Source organism: Fringilla coelebs (assembly GCF_963513975.1).
Source record: "Fringilla coelebs genome assembly, chromosome: 2".
In the NCBI taxonomy this organism is placed as follows: Eukaryota; Metazoa; Chordata; class Aves; order Passeriformes; family Fringillidae; genus Fringilla; species Fringilla coelebs.
Window position 1 is genome coordinate 76,635,423 of NC_140029.1, and position 15,701 is coordinate 76,651,123.

Genomic DNA, 15,701 nt, shown 5'->3' on the forward strand with positions numbered 1-15,701 from the left:
GAAATTTAATAAGAGCACATATTTTTAAGAATTTATCTACATGATCAGTGAGAAAAATGGATTTGATTGGGGTTATTTTCTTCCAAATCTAAAAAGAAATAACTTATTTGTTAATTCTAAGACTACACAGTGGCACTGCTGGATCAACTACTACCTGGGAAGGAAAGAGTGATGGATCGATTGAACCCTGCGATTTTTTTCCAGCATCAACACAGTCAATTAACATTTTTTTCAGGGTCTCCTTCATCTCCAAAGCCAAACTGTTTAGCCACACCTGACGAAGAGACAAAAAACCTCAAAATTATATTAGAAATGAATATCTCAATGATGTTTAAACTAGACTAGGATGTGATTTTTCTTACCTCCACATCATTTGATAGAAGAACTTTATTTCTAAGTGGCACAGTTTCTCCTTCTACAGACTTCATGGCAATTATGTACTTAAATTCTTCATCAAAGCTCACACTATTAATGCCTATTAATCAGAAAACATCAATAAAGTTATATATTCTCAAAGTCAAACATTAATTACTAAGTGTCTAGTCATGGAAAGAGATGAACTGCAACATATTACTTGGCTTCAAAGAAGCTTATCTGTAAATAAGTAAATTTCACAAATAAAGATTAATGCATTACCAGCAAAAAGTTTCTTAAGATGAGACTGGATAACCAGAGGATTTGTGGACTGTCCTAAAATTTCTAACAAGTCATCATCTCCAACAAAATAGAATCTTGGAAATGCTGAGCGCTTTTCCTATATAAAAACAGAATAAATCAATTTTGTTGATTTAAACCCAAACTTACTGACTTTCTTTATAAAAAAATGTATTAATGTTCACTGTACCTCTAAAAACTCATTCAGAGATTTCTGACACCTCTGAAGCTGGTCAAGTATGGTAGTTAAGGTATTTTTTATTCCTGCCCGGGCATTCAGTGATGTTATCCTATTGTCACTCTTAATATCTGACATAATGGATCTTGACAGAAAAAAAATCATAAATTAATTATAATTTTAATTTAAATATGACATATATAAAGTTAAGTAAATAAAAATTAACACACAAACAAGTAATATAAACAGCTGATATATAACTTTTAGGTTTCGGCACTAATAATGAAACATTTCAGAATTTACCTCAACATCTCTCCAATGTAATTTAAGAACAACAGTTTCTTGCTAAAATTTCTCAACCCAGAATGAAGAAAATTAAATTCTTGACTTTTATTTCCATTTAAGTCATTTCAATTCAAGCCAAAACAGATAATATTTTTCCATATTTCTAAAACCTACTCCCTTTTTATCTTTTTACTTGTTTGGAACAAATAAACCATCTGTTTCCTCCAAAACTGCGTGTGCTTTCTTAGCAAACAAAGTGATAGTCTTCAACATGATTCTTGAAAAAACAATTCCATCCCCTCTACTTCTGCTGCTAAGACTAACCTTGTGCTTGCCTGCCTTACAATCTTTGATGCTTCACATCATTCCTTTCTTCACATGTGCCCCATTAAATGAAAACATTGCCATCGTTATTCAGATATATGTTGCCATCACACATATATATCTTCTGAATTCCTGCCACTGACCTTCTTGTCCATACATATGCCAATCATTCCATATATTTTCACCAAGAAGAATGTTCCAGACTACATGTCAAAGATAATACAAAAGGAAAGCTGCATTCCATAACACTAACCTAAAGTTTTCATCAACTCTGTTAAAACGAGCTTGTTCTTTGGGTAGAGCTCCACGACCAAATATTGGTTCCAAATAGACCCATTTCCTCTGAATTTGGTTTAAATTCTGCAGGTACTCATCCAAGTCAGCTAGCTTTTTTTCCCAGATGGACACTTTATCTTCAAAACCTTTGTAATATGGAGAGTCCTTAAGAGACTGTAGAAGACAGCGATGATCTCCAACTTGATTGACTGTGTCCTTCCAGTCTTTAATAAGCCTGATAGTCTTGCCTTGGCTATCTTCATAATCTGTTAACATGAAGACAGCTCCAACTCCCCAGAGTTCAAGCTCACGTAATGCTTCTCTGATTGTGATTTCACCTTGAGCTCGACAATTCAAATCCTATTTAAAGGCAAGAATAGATCTCATATGAAACTACAATAAACTCTCCATTCAAAAATATAACACAAATTCTACTTCTACCGTATTTAAAACATATGCATATGGAACAACACATACCACATAAAGTAAGCCATAAAAAAAATATTATAGATCCCGTATTTAAAATTATTCATACCTTAAGTTCCATTGCTTTTTCAATAATGGCATCTGTCACTTTTAATAGATCTCCAAATAGCAAACCCTCAAGTGTAGTACCTCGGGGAAGACCCAGAAGACGAAAGAGATCCAACCAATGGTCTGGAGAAAGATGGTCTCCTCTTACATATTTTAGGAGTGGAATTATCATCTACAGAAAAAACACTCAGGTAAATCCATCTAGTTGCTATGAAAATTCCATCTCTTTGATTATGGGGTGACATGATACTCAAACAAAAATAAAATTTAAATTCTTAAACTGAGGTACAATTTTTCCAGTTCCTGAATTTAAAGTTTGGGTGTATGATTCTGAAGACAACTCACTGTAAATCTGTGTCTCTGTAAGCTGTAACGACCATTCTGTTTACTGCAAAGAACTAAAGGTTCCCAAAAGTAAGTGAAATGTTCAAAACACTATCAAAAGACATTTTGTTAAATATTAACATGGTTTTATTGTAAGAAATGAACAATGAGGTATACAATGGAGTACATTACCCAGTAATACCATAACATATTTTGTTTCACAGGACTTTTTGAAATTCATAGAATCACAGAATTATTTGGGTTGAAAATGACCTTAGAGATCACCTGGTTCCACCCCCCCCCCAATGTGGGCAGGAACACCTTCCACAAGACCACGTTGCTCAAAGCAGCACCCAACCTGGCCTTGAACATTTCCAGGGTAATCAGCGTCTTACTTTATATTTGTCCACTTCTTTTTGCAACTTTACTGTCATTACAGTATGTTCTTCCATCTTCCTCAGTCTGTCATGCCAGTTAAACAAAAATTCTTCAAATAGGTATATCTTACTTCTGCATGAAAATCAGACATAAAAAGGTCATAGAAACATAGTACTACAATCACACCTGTATGCCCATTAAAAATAAAGTAACAAAATGTTACCTAAAAGTAATCCAGTCTTCTTTGGCTTTTTCCTGAAAACCTTGATAAAACTCTTCATACAGTGCCCAGACATCTGCACAACTCTGAATGTCTTGACTTACAGCTTCTGACAATGATAAGTCAGGCTCTTCCAACTTAAAATGATGGCATTCTTCACTGCATAAAAAGATCATTGCATTATGCATTACATTATTCCAATGTACTTTTATGGGTTAAGAAATGATACCATACAGAAATCATCATACTTTTTTAAGAAAAGTCACCGGCTTTATTGAAGAATATTGCTGCCAACTGCATTTTCCTTATAATACCCTTCTTGAATAGAAATAATAAAGAAATATGAGTGATAACTCCTTCACACAATAACCTTCTCCCATATTCACAATTATTTTCCATAAACTTTCATTTATTTTTTATTTATGAGAAAGTTGAATTAATTTGTGCCTTCAAAATCAAAGCTGGAATTAAAATAATTTTGAATTGATCATTTCTTCCTGGTGGTAAAAAGAATATGCTAATTTTATTTGCCATCATTTACATGCCAAGGTAAGAAGTTAAATAGAAAAGATCATCCTCAAGAGCTGCAATAATGAGCACAAACACTTACTGGGAGAGCTGAGCTCCTGTCCACTTAATTTACAAGAGGTTCTTTTTGGACCAATATCCCAAAGTTTCTCTTAGTGAGAATTTCAAAAGTCAGAATTAAGCCTTTAGTGTACAAACTTCCTTTTGCAAGACCCTTGAGAGATTTCTCAATTTATTTATCCAAAAAGCATCTAGAAAAACTTAGCTTAAGAAATTCATGTTACGTAAAACCAACAAAAAGGACCCTGAAAAGCTAATGAAAAACATGTAATACAAATTAAATTACTTACAGTATCTGTTGTGATAAAAATTAGTGAACATTTTTTGTGATACTATTGCTGTATCAAAGATCAATACATTAATGAATAAGATATACAGGTAAATAAATTCACATACATGAGTTTTTCTTTCATGATTTTAAGTTCATCAAATTCTTGTTTTTTTTCTTTTATCATCTGAGCACTTTTCTCGAGCACATCTTGACCACCTGTTTCAATGACATCATCACTTGGCTTTAGCTGATCCCAGCGAGCTTTAAATTTTTCCAGATCTTGAAGATATACATTGATACGTGAGAGCACATTTCCTTTCATCACTTCCATCTGCAAAGCAATAGGCAAAATTACATTCCTTAATGGTTTGTATCTACAACCGTGATCGAAATCAAAGCATCAACTTCAAAACTTGATAATGACTACTTGATCAAAAAGTACTCAAAAAACTTCTTGTATAATACCTGAAGAAATAGTTCAACTTTATTCTCCTCACTCTGTTTTTCTTTTAAAGGGGGCACTACTTTTTTTATTATACTAGTACTTGAGACCTATTTATTCAGCCTATGCTACCTACTTAGGCTTGCCTCTTATAGCATATAGAAAAAATTCTACATATATGTGGCAAATTGGTATCTTCAGTACAACTTAACAATGAGTTAAGTAGTTTGCCTATGGACTGGTATTACAGGACTGTGCATAGGTTAGCAAAGTTAAGTGAAAAGAAAATAAAAAGCTTCAATACTAAAATCATGATAAAGAAATTAAAATGCTATCTTTAAACTGTAATCCTCTTTTCCTCTGTCACCCATTGCATTTATTAAGCCATTTCTGTCACCAAAAAGTTGTTTTGAGACAGAACTCCAACAATACAACATTTATTTTAGCATCAGTTTAACAAAATTTTCCCCTAGTTACCACTTCAGAGTTAACAGTTACTGCTTAAGAGTCTAAGTATTCTTCCTTAGACAGCTCTCCCTCAACTCAATAATGCCCATGTTATTATTGAACTGACAATATTTATGGATTTAATCTAAGAAAAAAGTACTTTTCCAGACATATAAAAAATAATTTCAACATTTTCAGGTATAACTAAGCTTTCATTGCTACCTGTTCGGCAATCATAAGCTGGTGGCTTTCCATCATTAATTCAAATTTATCCCACGTAGCTCTTAGGTTACTGATACTGTCCAAACCTGCACCAGCCACAGTTCGCAGAAGTTTGTTTTTATCTTCAGCCTCTTGAAACAGAAGAAAAACCTAAAGTCAGAAAGATCAAAAATAAGTGTGCATGCAAAAATTCAGCAAATCCTGTTTATCTAAAGCAAGTACATCTGAATCACCAATTCTGTATGCACAGATAATAAGCTTATATACAGCTGCTTTTTTAATACTGCTTATAGAATAATATTAAAATATTTGAAAAAAATAGTATCTGAGGTATTTAGAGAAATTCTGAACGTTGATCCTATCATGAGATATACAGAAGTGTATGTTAACTATGAAAGAGGTAAGAGCCACCTTATATAGTGCAGAGATCAACTCAATCAAATTGGAGAAGAGCAACAGAACAATGGATTGTGATAAATCTGTGTGTTTGTTTGCTGGCTTTAGCTGGGATATAGTTAATTTTTTTCTTAGTACCTGTTCTGGACTGCTCAAAGTGCTTATAAAAGAATTGGAAAAGGCGACCAGTCTGTGAGATGATAAAGTTTACTGATGATACTGTGTTATTTCTGGCATGAAAATACTTCACCTGAGAAGAACTACAGAATGAATGTATAAGGAATAATGACTGATGATACTGGTGACAAGCAAAATTCAAGTAGATAACCATAAAGTGACATAAATGTGAAAAAATAAATTTCACATGTACAAGTTGAGTCCTAAGATAAAAACTGCACTTGACTGCTATCTTAGGGTTATGACAGCTAGTTTTACCAAAATGTGAGCTTAATCTAAGGAGTAGGAAGCAAAACAAATATTATGAGTCACAGAGACCAAAAAGATAATAAGACATAATATTATAATTTCATCATGTGAATTCATGGTTTATACAGATCTTAAAAACTTAGAAAAATCTGTAGGTCACACAGAAAATGAAATAGAAAGAAAAGACTTATCAAAGGGCAACAAGGATAATCAAAGTTATGAGTGGCTTATGCATAAGAAAAGATGAGACTAACACTCTTTAATCTACAACAGAGATCACTGATACCAGACACAACAAAATAGAATATAGTGTCAGTTGCAAAAAAAAAAAAAAAAAAAAAAAAAAAAAAAAAAAAAAAAAAAAGGGGTTCTACATGTAATGGGTAATTGATCTACACTTTTACAGAGTATATTTTGGATGTCAAACAGATGTTTGCTCTCAAGAGAAGACAAGGTAAGGCTCTGGAAAAGAAATTCACTGAGTGTTACTATATGATCAGGAGCCACATAAAACTCCACAAGGCTCAGGTTGAAGGTTAGAAGTAAAAAGTATCAGAAAAGCTACCCTGATTTTATGTTTTCCCCTAAATAAATCACTCCAGTGCTGGACACAAATTACTGTGCTACATGGACTACTGCCCTGACCCCATGTAACCTGAGCATGATCTTTAATTATTAGTTATTATTAAATGTAAGTTTCCATACTAGAAAATAATTACAGTTTTATAGCTGTTGCTCTGGATAGAATAAAATAGTATCTTACCCTCTCTTTTCGTTCATGTAGGCTTAAGTATTTTAAATTGTCTTCTGCTATTTCCTCTACAGTCTGGGGCCTAATCACTAGTGTTTCCATGGCATCAGTGAGAAATGTAGAAACATCACAGAGGTGAGCTACACAAAGATGGAAAACAAAGTTACCGTGGAGAGAATATTTTTAGTTTTAAATATCCAAGTCAGACAAACGCACAAGGATACAGCATTAGTCAAAAGTATGCAAAGTAGTTGTTTAAAAATTGCAGACTCCAATCTTGTCTACTACCTGAACAGAAATTGTACATTTGTGCTTACAAGTAGCTTTCCAAATGTAATCCACTGCGTTCAGTGTATGATTTAGACCATAAGGATCAGAGCTCCTTCTTAACACTAAACACAAATACATGAGGCACTTATTTATATGCTTTCGAAGGTTGTAAAGGCCTTTTTTTTTTCAGGTAAACAGATATAAATTGCTTTTGGGTTCTTTGGGGTTTTTTTCTGTTTATTTTGGTTTGGGTATTTTAAAGAGGCTAACTAAATAAGCCACCTTGCTTTACATATTGAACAGACTCACAAACCAATGCCTGCATAAGCTATAATGTTGTATTTACCTACCAAGGTAAATCTCTTTTCATACTGAGAAAGGAGCTATACAGCTCCAGGAAATCTTTCAGGAAAGATTCACCTTTCAGGCTATGAAATAATTCACTTTCTTGCACAATCCCTGTTATATGTTTCCTGTGACAAGCATTAGATTTAAAGCACAAAGCACTGTTATTTCTCATCATCTACACTTTATTCCAATTTGTCCTGCTGTTCCATATATAGGTCAACCACCCAAAACAGGGAAAAGTTTTGTATACTTCAACACCGTTTTAACAGTTTTCACAATCTAAGCGACAAGCAATTCTATGGAGTAAGTCCAGATTATTTCAGACTCTTCATGAAGTATTTCAATTTGTGAAAGAAAAATCTAATAGCATTTTTATTGCATTTTATGACACCTTCCCAAACAACTAGGAAATTTTCCTCCCTCAAACATTAAAAAAATTTTCTTCTCTGAAGCAACAAAATTTTTTGTCAGATAAAAGAAACAAGCAAAACAATTTTCTTATGTATTCTTTTACATCTGTAACAGAGGTGGCCCAAACAACAGGAAAGATACACAATAGACGTCAAAGGGTCCTAGGTTACATCTGTAGTGAAAAAGTAATATTGAGGAATACACAGCTGTAACAGATTACTTTCTCGCATTGTGATTTCTGCAGTTCACTGTGCCTGAAAGTAAACTATTTCAATAAAAAAGTATTTACATTAACTCAAATGTGCCCAACAGTACAACAGAAACAAAAAAATTAAAATACTGTTCATTGATATTATTTACCTTGAATGGATTTTCTCAAAGAAACAACTAGAATGTCATACAACTTCTGGATGAAATCATCGATCACAGTTTTCACAGGGTTGCAATTCACAGTTAAACAATCGATTCTGATCGTGCTTTAAAGAAGAGATTAAAAGACAGCAAATATTCAGTAGCAGACTTACATGTTAGTATCTCTAGATCTATGCACATCTATAGTTTACCCTAACTTCATATTTTAATGAGAAACTTCCCTTAAAATTCTCCAAGTGAAAGTCATAGATTCTTGGGAAATTAAGCCATAGTATTGAAATTTTTACAACAATTATGCATATATACTTTCACTTTTATGGGAACTGAGGTCCAATGCTCTCCTTCTCCAAATAGTTAGAAAATGGCTTGATTTTATATAACCAGTGCCATAAAATTCTGAAAGGCTATTACCATACTCAAAAGAAAAATACTTTCATTATTTGTATATTCATGTCTTTAATTCTCTGATTTCCATCACAGTTTACTAACTCAGCCTTCAATAGCAATAAGAACTAAAGAAAAGCCATAGAGAGTCATTTCAAGGCCCCATATCTAATGTATCAGTGACCATAAGTAGATACTTAGAGAACACTAAGAAAAAGGTCTACCTTACTTGATATCCTCCTGACTATCCTCCCTCAACACTAATATTTTCAACTCATGGATTTCTTAGCATCATGTTGCTTCTGGCTATAAGGCACATCAGCCAGCTTCTCTTCTATTCACCTCAGTTTGTCCATGAACTCATGGAAATCTTTACTATTCAGAGTATCACTAGCCAGCAAGTTCTACTTCTCCAACATGAAATGTCACATCTTTCTCCTTGCTCTAAGCATGATTCCTACCAGTTTTACTTTAGAATGCTAACCATACAGTACAATAGGTTCATGTGAATATACATAGGAATAAAAGCCTACCCTACCATACTACTATAAGTTATAAGAGGCAATCAAATGTTTCATTACAGGAATTACTTCATGACAAACATTTGCTATGTCTGTTCCTAACTCCCATATAAATTTCACATGTACAGGACTTAGCTAGAAGATTTGTTAAAATACTATATTTTGGAATATTTCAGAACTAGCCCTGAATTCTGAGGAAGTTTCCCCTTATATCAAGAGGAAGTAATTAGTTTTCAGAGAAGGTGACACAAATAAAAGAGAGTATCTAAAAATAAAAATGAAAAATCAAAATCTAAACATTTAAAAACTACATCCACATTTTAAAAACACTTGAAGTGTGAATCTATATCTTCATCTCTATTTTACTATTACCTTTAAAATATCTGATAGAATACATTATTAAAACAAAAGAACAGAGTTACACTCTACCTTGGAAGACGTTCTGCTTCTTTCCCTCTCACTTTTAATGCCTTGAAGTTTTTTTCCCAGTCCTGTTTGCTAGAAAGGTGTGTCTTCACCAAAGGTTCCATATCTACTTGGCCAATTACGACCCATTCCTTTCCAATATTATTTTTTATTCCATGGAAAAGAAATATTTTCCAGATTAAAAAATTGTTTTTAAATAACATTAAAATACTCTAATAATGTTTTCAAGTTACATTCTCTTTAACCTTTGTGCTTCTTCACATATCTGTAGATTTTCTTAGTGCAAAAATCAGGAGGTAAAAAACAGTTTGACATGTTCACACATTTAAGGATATTCAAAACAGAAAGACTGAAAAGTCAGCTACTATACAGAGTATTCAAAAGGAACTATACATATACTTCAGTCAGGCATGCGCTTAACTGGTTGGCTTAACATGATGGATGGACTCGCTAAGCTTTTGCTTATATGCCTTGAAGAAAAGGACAACAAATCACAAATGTCATTGCTCAGCTACTTCTAGAATGTCCAAAGCACAAAATGATACAAATCTAAGTGAAAAAAGGTATGAGTCAGTCCGCTGTTGAAAATACCTTGAATTGATTAGAAACATCTGTCAGCCTTCTGAACAAATCCTCTGCTTTACTGAAAGCGGTCAGAAATCCATTTGCATTTCTTTCAGTCATAACAGTGAATATAGACTCATCTTCTGCCTCACTTACTCCCCTAAACTGATTTGGAATAGAGATGAATCTCTTCATTTCTCTGTAATATCTAGCTCGTACTTCTTCAAAAGGAGGTCTGAATTGCAAGCGACCTTGCCTAAAAATTGAAAGAGATAACAGAAAAACTAGTATTTTAATGTAATCTGCACCTGAATATTTTCTTTTAAGGAAAAAAAAAATCTTACTTGAATGTTAGATCAATAATTATCTCTGGTAAATTCTCATTGAGTGCTTCTAAGCCCATTTGATACTGATGCTCCAGAGCTTTGTAAAGTTGATGATTCCAGTGCTGTCTCCAAGCTTTCATATCACTCGATTTGAAACCCTAAAATTTAACAATATTTATTTTTATTTTATTCCTCCATAATCAAAAGGTGACACTGCACACTGTATAAGATCCAAAGACCTGCATCTTAGTAAAATTCAGTAATCTCACAGCTGGCACAGACTGGGTCATGGCACCAAGTTGGTCAGAAGTTAAGGACCATCTGGACAACATACTTTAGTCACTTTGTTTAGTTTTAGATAGTCCTGTGAGAAGCAGGGAGTTGACTTGATGGTCCTTGTGGACCCCTTCTAACTCAAGATATGAGTTTTTGATTTTGTGACCAGTTATTGCATTTATTGCATTTACTTGAAATTAATATAGGAATAAAAAAAAATCCAAATCAGTCTCTGTGGCAAATCAACGTAGGAACTTCACTGATGTTCATCACCCATTGGTTTAACCAGAACGTTCTTCAAGATTACTTTAAAATGCACAGGACTCTGTTGGAAATAACATCAAGAGCTGGCTGAATATGACACTTAAACCTGTCTCACAACTTCTATTTTCTTTTAATATGTAAGCTACCTTTTAAGTATTATTTATAAAAATTCTTGTGTGTTTCCACAGAACAATGTTAACTAATAAATTAATGTAAAATTTTACCCCAAATAACTCAGTTTTCCATTGAAATCTGCTACACTGCACTGTAAGGACATGGAAAGCCTTATCATAAAGTCAAGTTCTGTAGATCATAGAATATTCTGAGCTGGAAGGGACCCACCAGGTTCATCAAGTCCAACTCTTAAGTGAATTGTCCATACAGGGATCAAACCCATTACCTTGACATTATTAGCACCCTGACCAACTGAGCTAAATGGTCATTTGCAAGTCATGGAGGGATTTGCAGGAGGACAACAGAAGCTAGGAATACATTTGGTTAAGTTTTATCACTTCTACTCAAAGATTTTTGAAGAGTGACTGAAAACAGTTTAGGTGATTTTCCATCTAAAAACATTTCATAATATCAAAATAATTTTCAAACAAATCCTAAAGGAAATCTAGATTCTTTTCATAAAATATACTGACTTAAAGATAAAAATCTGCAAATTAAACTTGAAAAGAAAACAAGCCAGATATTTTTATATTGTCTTGAGAGAATGAAAACAAAATTAGAAGTAAAATACTGTAAAGACACTGCATTTATTTGACTAGCAAATACTAACGAAAGTAATCTGCATTTGCATCATAAAGGATAAGAACAATATATCCATCTAAGAATATACTCCTTTGATTGCTGAAGGCAATAGGAAAAAATAAACTGGCTTGAATAATAACTGGCTTGAAAAATAGCATACTTTGATAATATGGTATTTTTAATCAAAATTGTTATCATCTTAATGACACTAAGGGTCTTTTCCAACCTTAACAATTCTATAAGTCTACTCTAATAGTTGTCAGTTAATAAGTGAACAAACAAAAGTAAGTTTTTCTCATTATTTCAAGCAGAAATACATTTTAATTCCAAATTTTATACATTTGTTTTATTCTGTGTGTGGATCACTCATTAACTGTACCAATTTCTTCATTTTACCTTGCATTAATGGCTCAGACACAACTGATCTACATTAACCAAGGTTTTCCCATTTCCTCATCTAACACCTGTCATTGACCACAAGTTCTTCTCCCATTGCTAGTATGACATAAAAAAATTATCTACATCCTCCTCATCTGTGATTTTATCTCACATCTGGCATTAACTAGGACACAGATGTTTTCCTAAGACAACTAGTAACTCCTTAATCAGAATTAATTCAATCATGCTATGTTTGAGTCTTAAATCTTGATTACTGTTGAAAAGTCAAATGTTCAGTTTGCAATAGGAAAATCAAACCCTGCCTGTGACTCAAGGCTGGCAAAACCAGTTCTGAGCTCCTGAAGGCCATCTTTCCAACGCTGCTGCTGCCGCAGTAGATCAATATTCATAAGCGATATGACCTGTTAAAAGAATTTTAAGGAATAATAAACACACTCATCCTCATGTAAATTAAAGAAAGGTTAAGCTTAGTATGCTCTAACAGACATGACTTCAATTTCATCTAGAAAATATACCTTTTGAATGAAGTTTGTATGCCACTTTCTTAGTTTTCTATTTTCAGTGGAAATCCGTTCAGCAGCTCCTTGGAGTTTTTGGATATAAGCCTCCAGTTCTCTGGGATTATCCCATGTTATTTGAGCTTTTCCTCCAGGACCTGATTTTGAATGCTTTAAAAACACACAAACTTTGTAACATTTAATGACAAGAACAGTCTACCAGCCAACATCCAGAAGTGATAATACAAGAAAGATGGTTTTAGTCCTAGCAAAACAAATGGAGGATCTCCCTTTCCCTAGCTGCACTAGAGACAAAATAAACTGGCAAATCACAGACATGTAGGGGCATAGCATTGTAACTACATCAGTGCACTGGAGAGGGATTAACGACAGACTCATAACAGAGTTTGAAATAGATCAACTGATGTTGAGACTGCTGCTCCACAAATATAAGCAGACATCTGAAGATGAGAGGGCACCTTAAATGCCTCTCTTGGTCTTTGTTCTGCACAGATGAAAACCAAAAATGTGGCATTAATAACTGCTAATCAACTTCACCTGTTTATCAAGAAATATTTTTTTTTAATAACAATGCAATAAATGTAGAAAAAGCAGCACAGAATATGTACAGATACCATTGAAATTAAAAAGACAAAGATAGGGGAATTCTTTCACCTTAATTATCTGTTCAAATGCTAGAGCAGATTGTAACATCATTGGCTTTTGACTCCAAATCATTTGTTGATCAATAGAATTATAGAAATGCGCCACCTGTAAAAAAGGGAGAGCTTAAATTTATAAGAAAACATTAAAAGTCACATGTCACCTTTGCCCTAGCTGTAGGGGTATCCCAGATATCAATGACGCCTCATGTGAAATTGAACTGAAATATAAGCCAAACAAAAACATATGTGGCATTCAGTGCAACCAAAAAAATAGACCACCCACCCCCAAAAACCCCACACATACTTCCATTAAAATACTTGCTCATATATTTTCAGTTGAAAACTAGCAATGGTGAGGACAAGTTGCTACATTTTATGAGAATTCTCTTCAGTCATAATTATAAAAAACTGAAACTAAAACCAGGTAATCAACTAATTACTTGTCTTATTTTTGTATATTCATACAGTAACTTCATTGACTTTAATATTATATTTCAAAAGAAGACACATTCTGAAATTGTAAAGCATATCTTTACTTTTCTTTTCTTTTATGGGCTTCACTAATCGTTCAAGAAAGAAGTCACTTTCATACAGACAAGGACAGTGAAAAGCTTAACCACACAGACAGAAAAGACAGCACTGTAGAGAAGTTCAAGCAGGGAAGTCAGAACAGGAAGTTATTATGGCATAATCTTATACCTGCTTGAGGATGACCGCCTGCTTGCAGAATTTTTGTGCAGTGTTTGCAAGATGTTGTATTTTAGCTGGTATAGCAAACCCAAGTGCTGAAAGCTGACGTACTTCTCTCAGCAGAGTCACCAAACGATCTGAGTAAAGTATGTTTAATGTTCCAGAAATGGGATCCAACTCCATCACAGGGCTATTAGCTTGGATACTGAACCAAAATCAATCATATTACTGAATATAATTTGATATTCATCCTTTCTTAGGTGCATTTTACCATAATATAACAAACTATTCTAAACAGCTTGATGTCTATTTTGTTTTTCTATGCATATTAACATTTTAATTTACTCAGAAATTAATCCAGTATCCTTTCCTTTGATTCAAAGCCAATGATAACTGGCTTTGAAAAAAATTTTTGATAAAAAAGCCATTTTTGCTTACAAAGTTTTTTAGGTTTGTGATGATAGTTAACATGTAACTCACAGCTACACGGTATTCTAGATTACACTGTATCCATCACAGTGTCTCAAGCAGGAGCCTTACCAGCCCCAGTCTCCAGCACAGCAAAAGGGGGAGAAAATAATGAAGGAACCAATTCTAAGAATCAGAACTTGCATCAATGGAGCATTTTAAAATATTCATCCAGATGCTAATAAGAACATCAGCCTATCTTCAGACTTTATTCTTTTTTTTTTTCTACTTTAGCAATGCTTCTACCACCATCCTTTCATAAACACTTCAGCCTTACTCATTTTTTGCTCTTTTTCTTTCCTCATCTCTTTTTTAGTTCCCATATCCATTGCATTCCCCTTTGCAGGAGCTATTTCTTTTTTGTTCTTTTGATTAACTACTTTGTATCTTTTAAAATCTCAAAATAACAAGATTTTATAGTACTAATAAATAAGATGGCTGTTATATATTTGAGTATTCCCATTAAAATAAAAGTTTTTGCTTATGTATAAACTCCTGTATCCCCTGTAACTGTGGACAAATTCTTTTCAGAGGAATTTTGCCACACTCAAGAGTTGAAGACAGAGCTATGTGGCCAATCAACTAAAATTGTTAAAATATATTTTAGTATCCCATACAGAAATTTTATTACTTTGGGGGAAAAAAAATTCCTGAAGTTTAAATTGATCTCCTTACCCTTCTTTCATCTACCTTATGTAGACTGCAGAATTTCTTGTGAATAGCAATTAATTTGTTATCTGTACATTACAGCTATACTCTCATCTAGTCTCTATACATTATTAATGTAAGGATTACAACACGTAACAAGTAAAAACAACAAGGAAACAAAACATGTCTTTCATTCCAGGTGCCAATATAAACTTCAAGATGAGTTAATGATCTCCAATATTGGCTATTAATTAATAATTAATAATATTGTCCTGTATACTTCACCTTACAAAAAGACTGGCAGGATGATGAAAGTACAATAAATTGCTCCATTTTGTCTCTCCCTTCATTCTCAATCCTGTATATTTTTTTTATTTCCTTTGTCAAGTTCTAATGAATTACACCACACTACCGATTTCATTATTTAATAAACATTATTTAAACAAGAGTGTATTTACCAAAGTCCTGACTTGGGATTTGATAATTCTGACTGGATATTCCTAGACCAATCATCAAATTGTTCTTGCTCATATACTTTCAACTGTTCCAGAAAACATTTTGCACTTTGATGAAAAGTTTGAAATCCAGGTAAGTCAGACAGAAGAGCTTCTGCCAGCTTGATAGAATCCTCCACCTTAAACACAATAACAGAGAAAAGAAGGTTAACTTCCCAGGATTCAATTAGAAAAGAAAAATCATC

At 33.3% G+C, this 15,701-nt stretch overlaps 1 protein-coding gene across 1 annotated transcript in view; it reads right to left on the reverse strand.

The window, feature by feature from the left end:
• DYNC2H1 (dynein cytoplasmic 2 heavy chain 1) overlaps nucleotides 1–15,701 on the reverse strand; it is a gene marked incomplete at its 5' end in the record, with an annotated part of 143,228 nt that overhangs the window by 119,811 nt on the left and 7,716 nt on the right. Inside the window, 20 exons of the mRNA XM_084226347.1 lie at nucleotides 155–274; nucleotides 363–475; nucleotides 637–754; nucleotides 845–977; nucleotides 1,695–2,077; nucleotides 2,253–2,423; nucleotides 2,971–3,085; nucleotides 3,177–3,332; nucleotides 4,158–4,363; nucleotides 5,144–5,293; nucleotides 6,729–6,856; nucleotides 8,106–8,221; nucleotides 9,452–9,579; nucleotides 10,040–10,268; nucleotides 10,357–10,496; nucleotides 12,336–12,434; nucleotides 12,549–12,701; nucleotides 13,206–13,301; nucleotides 13,895–14,090; nucleotides 15,460–15,635. Coding sequence (XP_084082473.1) covers nucleotides 155–274; nucleotides 363–475; nucleotides 637–754; nucleotides 845–977; nucleotides 1,695–2,077; nucleotides 2,253–2,423; nucleotides 2,971–3,085; nucleotides 3,177–3,332; nucleotides 4,158–4,363; nucleotides 5,144–5,293; nucleotides 6,729–6,856; nucleotides 8,106–8,221; nucleotides 9,452–9,579; nucleotides 10,040–10,268; nucleotides 10,357–10,496; nucleotides 12,336–12,434; nucleotides 12,549–12,701; nucleotides 13,206–13,301; nucleotides 13,895–14,090; nucleotides 15,460–15,635 — 3,126 coding nt within the window. The remainder of the gene's footprint in view (nucleotides 1–154; nucleotides 275–362; nucleotides 476–636; nucleotides 755–844; nucleotides 978–1,694; nucleotides 2,078–2,252; nucleotides 2,424–2,970; nucleotides 3,086–3,176; nucleotides 3,333–4,157; nucleotides 4,364–5,143; nucleotides 5,294–6,728; nucleotides 6,857–8,105; nucleotides 8,222–9,451; nucleotides 9,580–10,039; nucleotides 10,269–10,356; nucleotides 10,497–12,335; nucleotides 12,435–12,548; nucleotides 12,702–13,205; nucleotides 13,302–13,894; nucleotides 14,091–15,459; nucleotides 15,636–15,701) is intronic.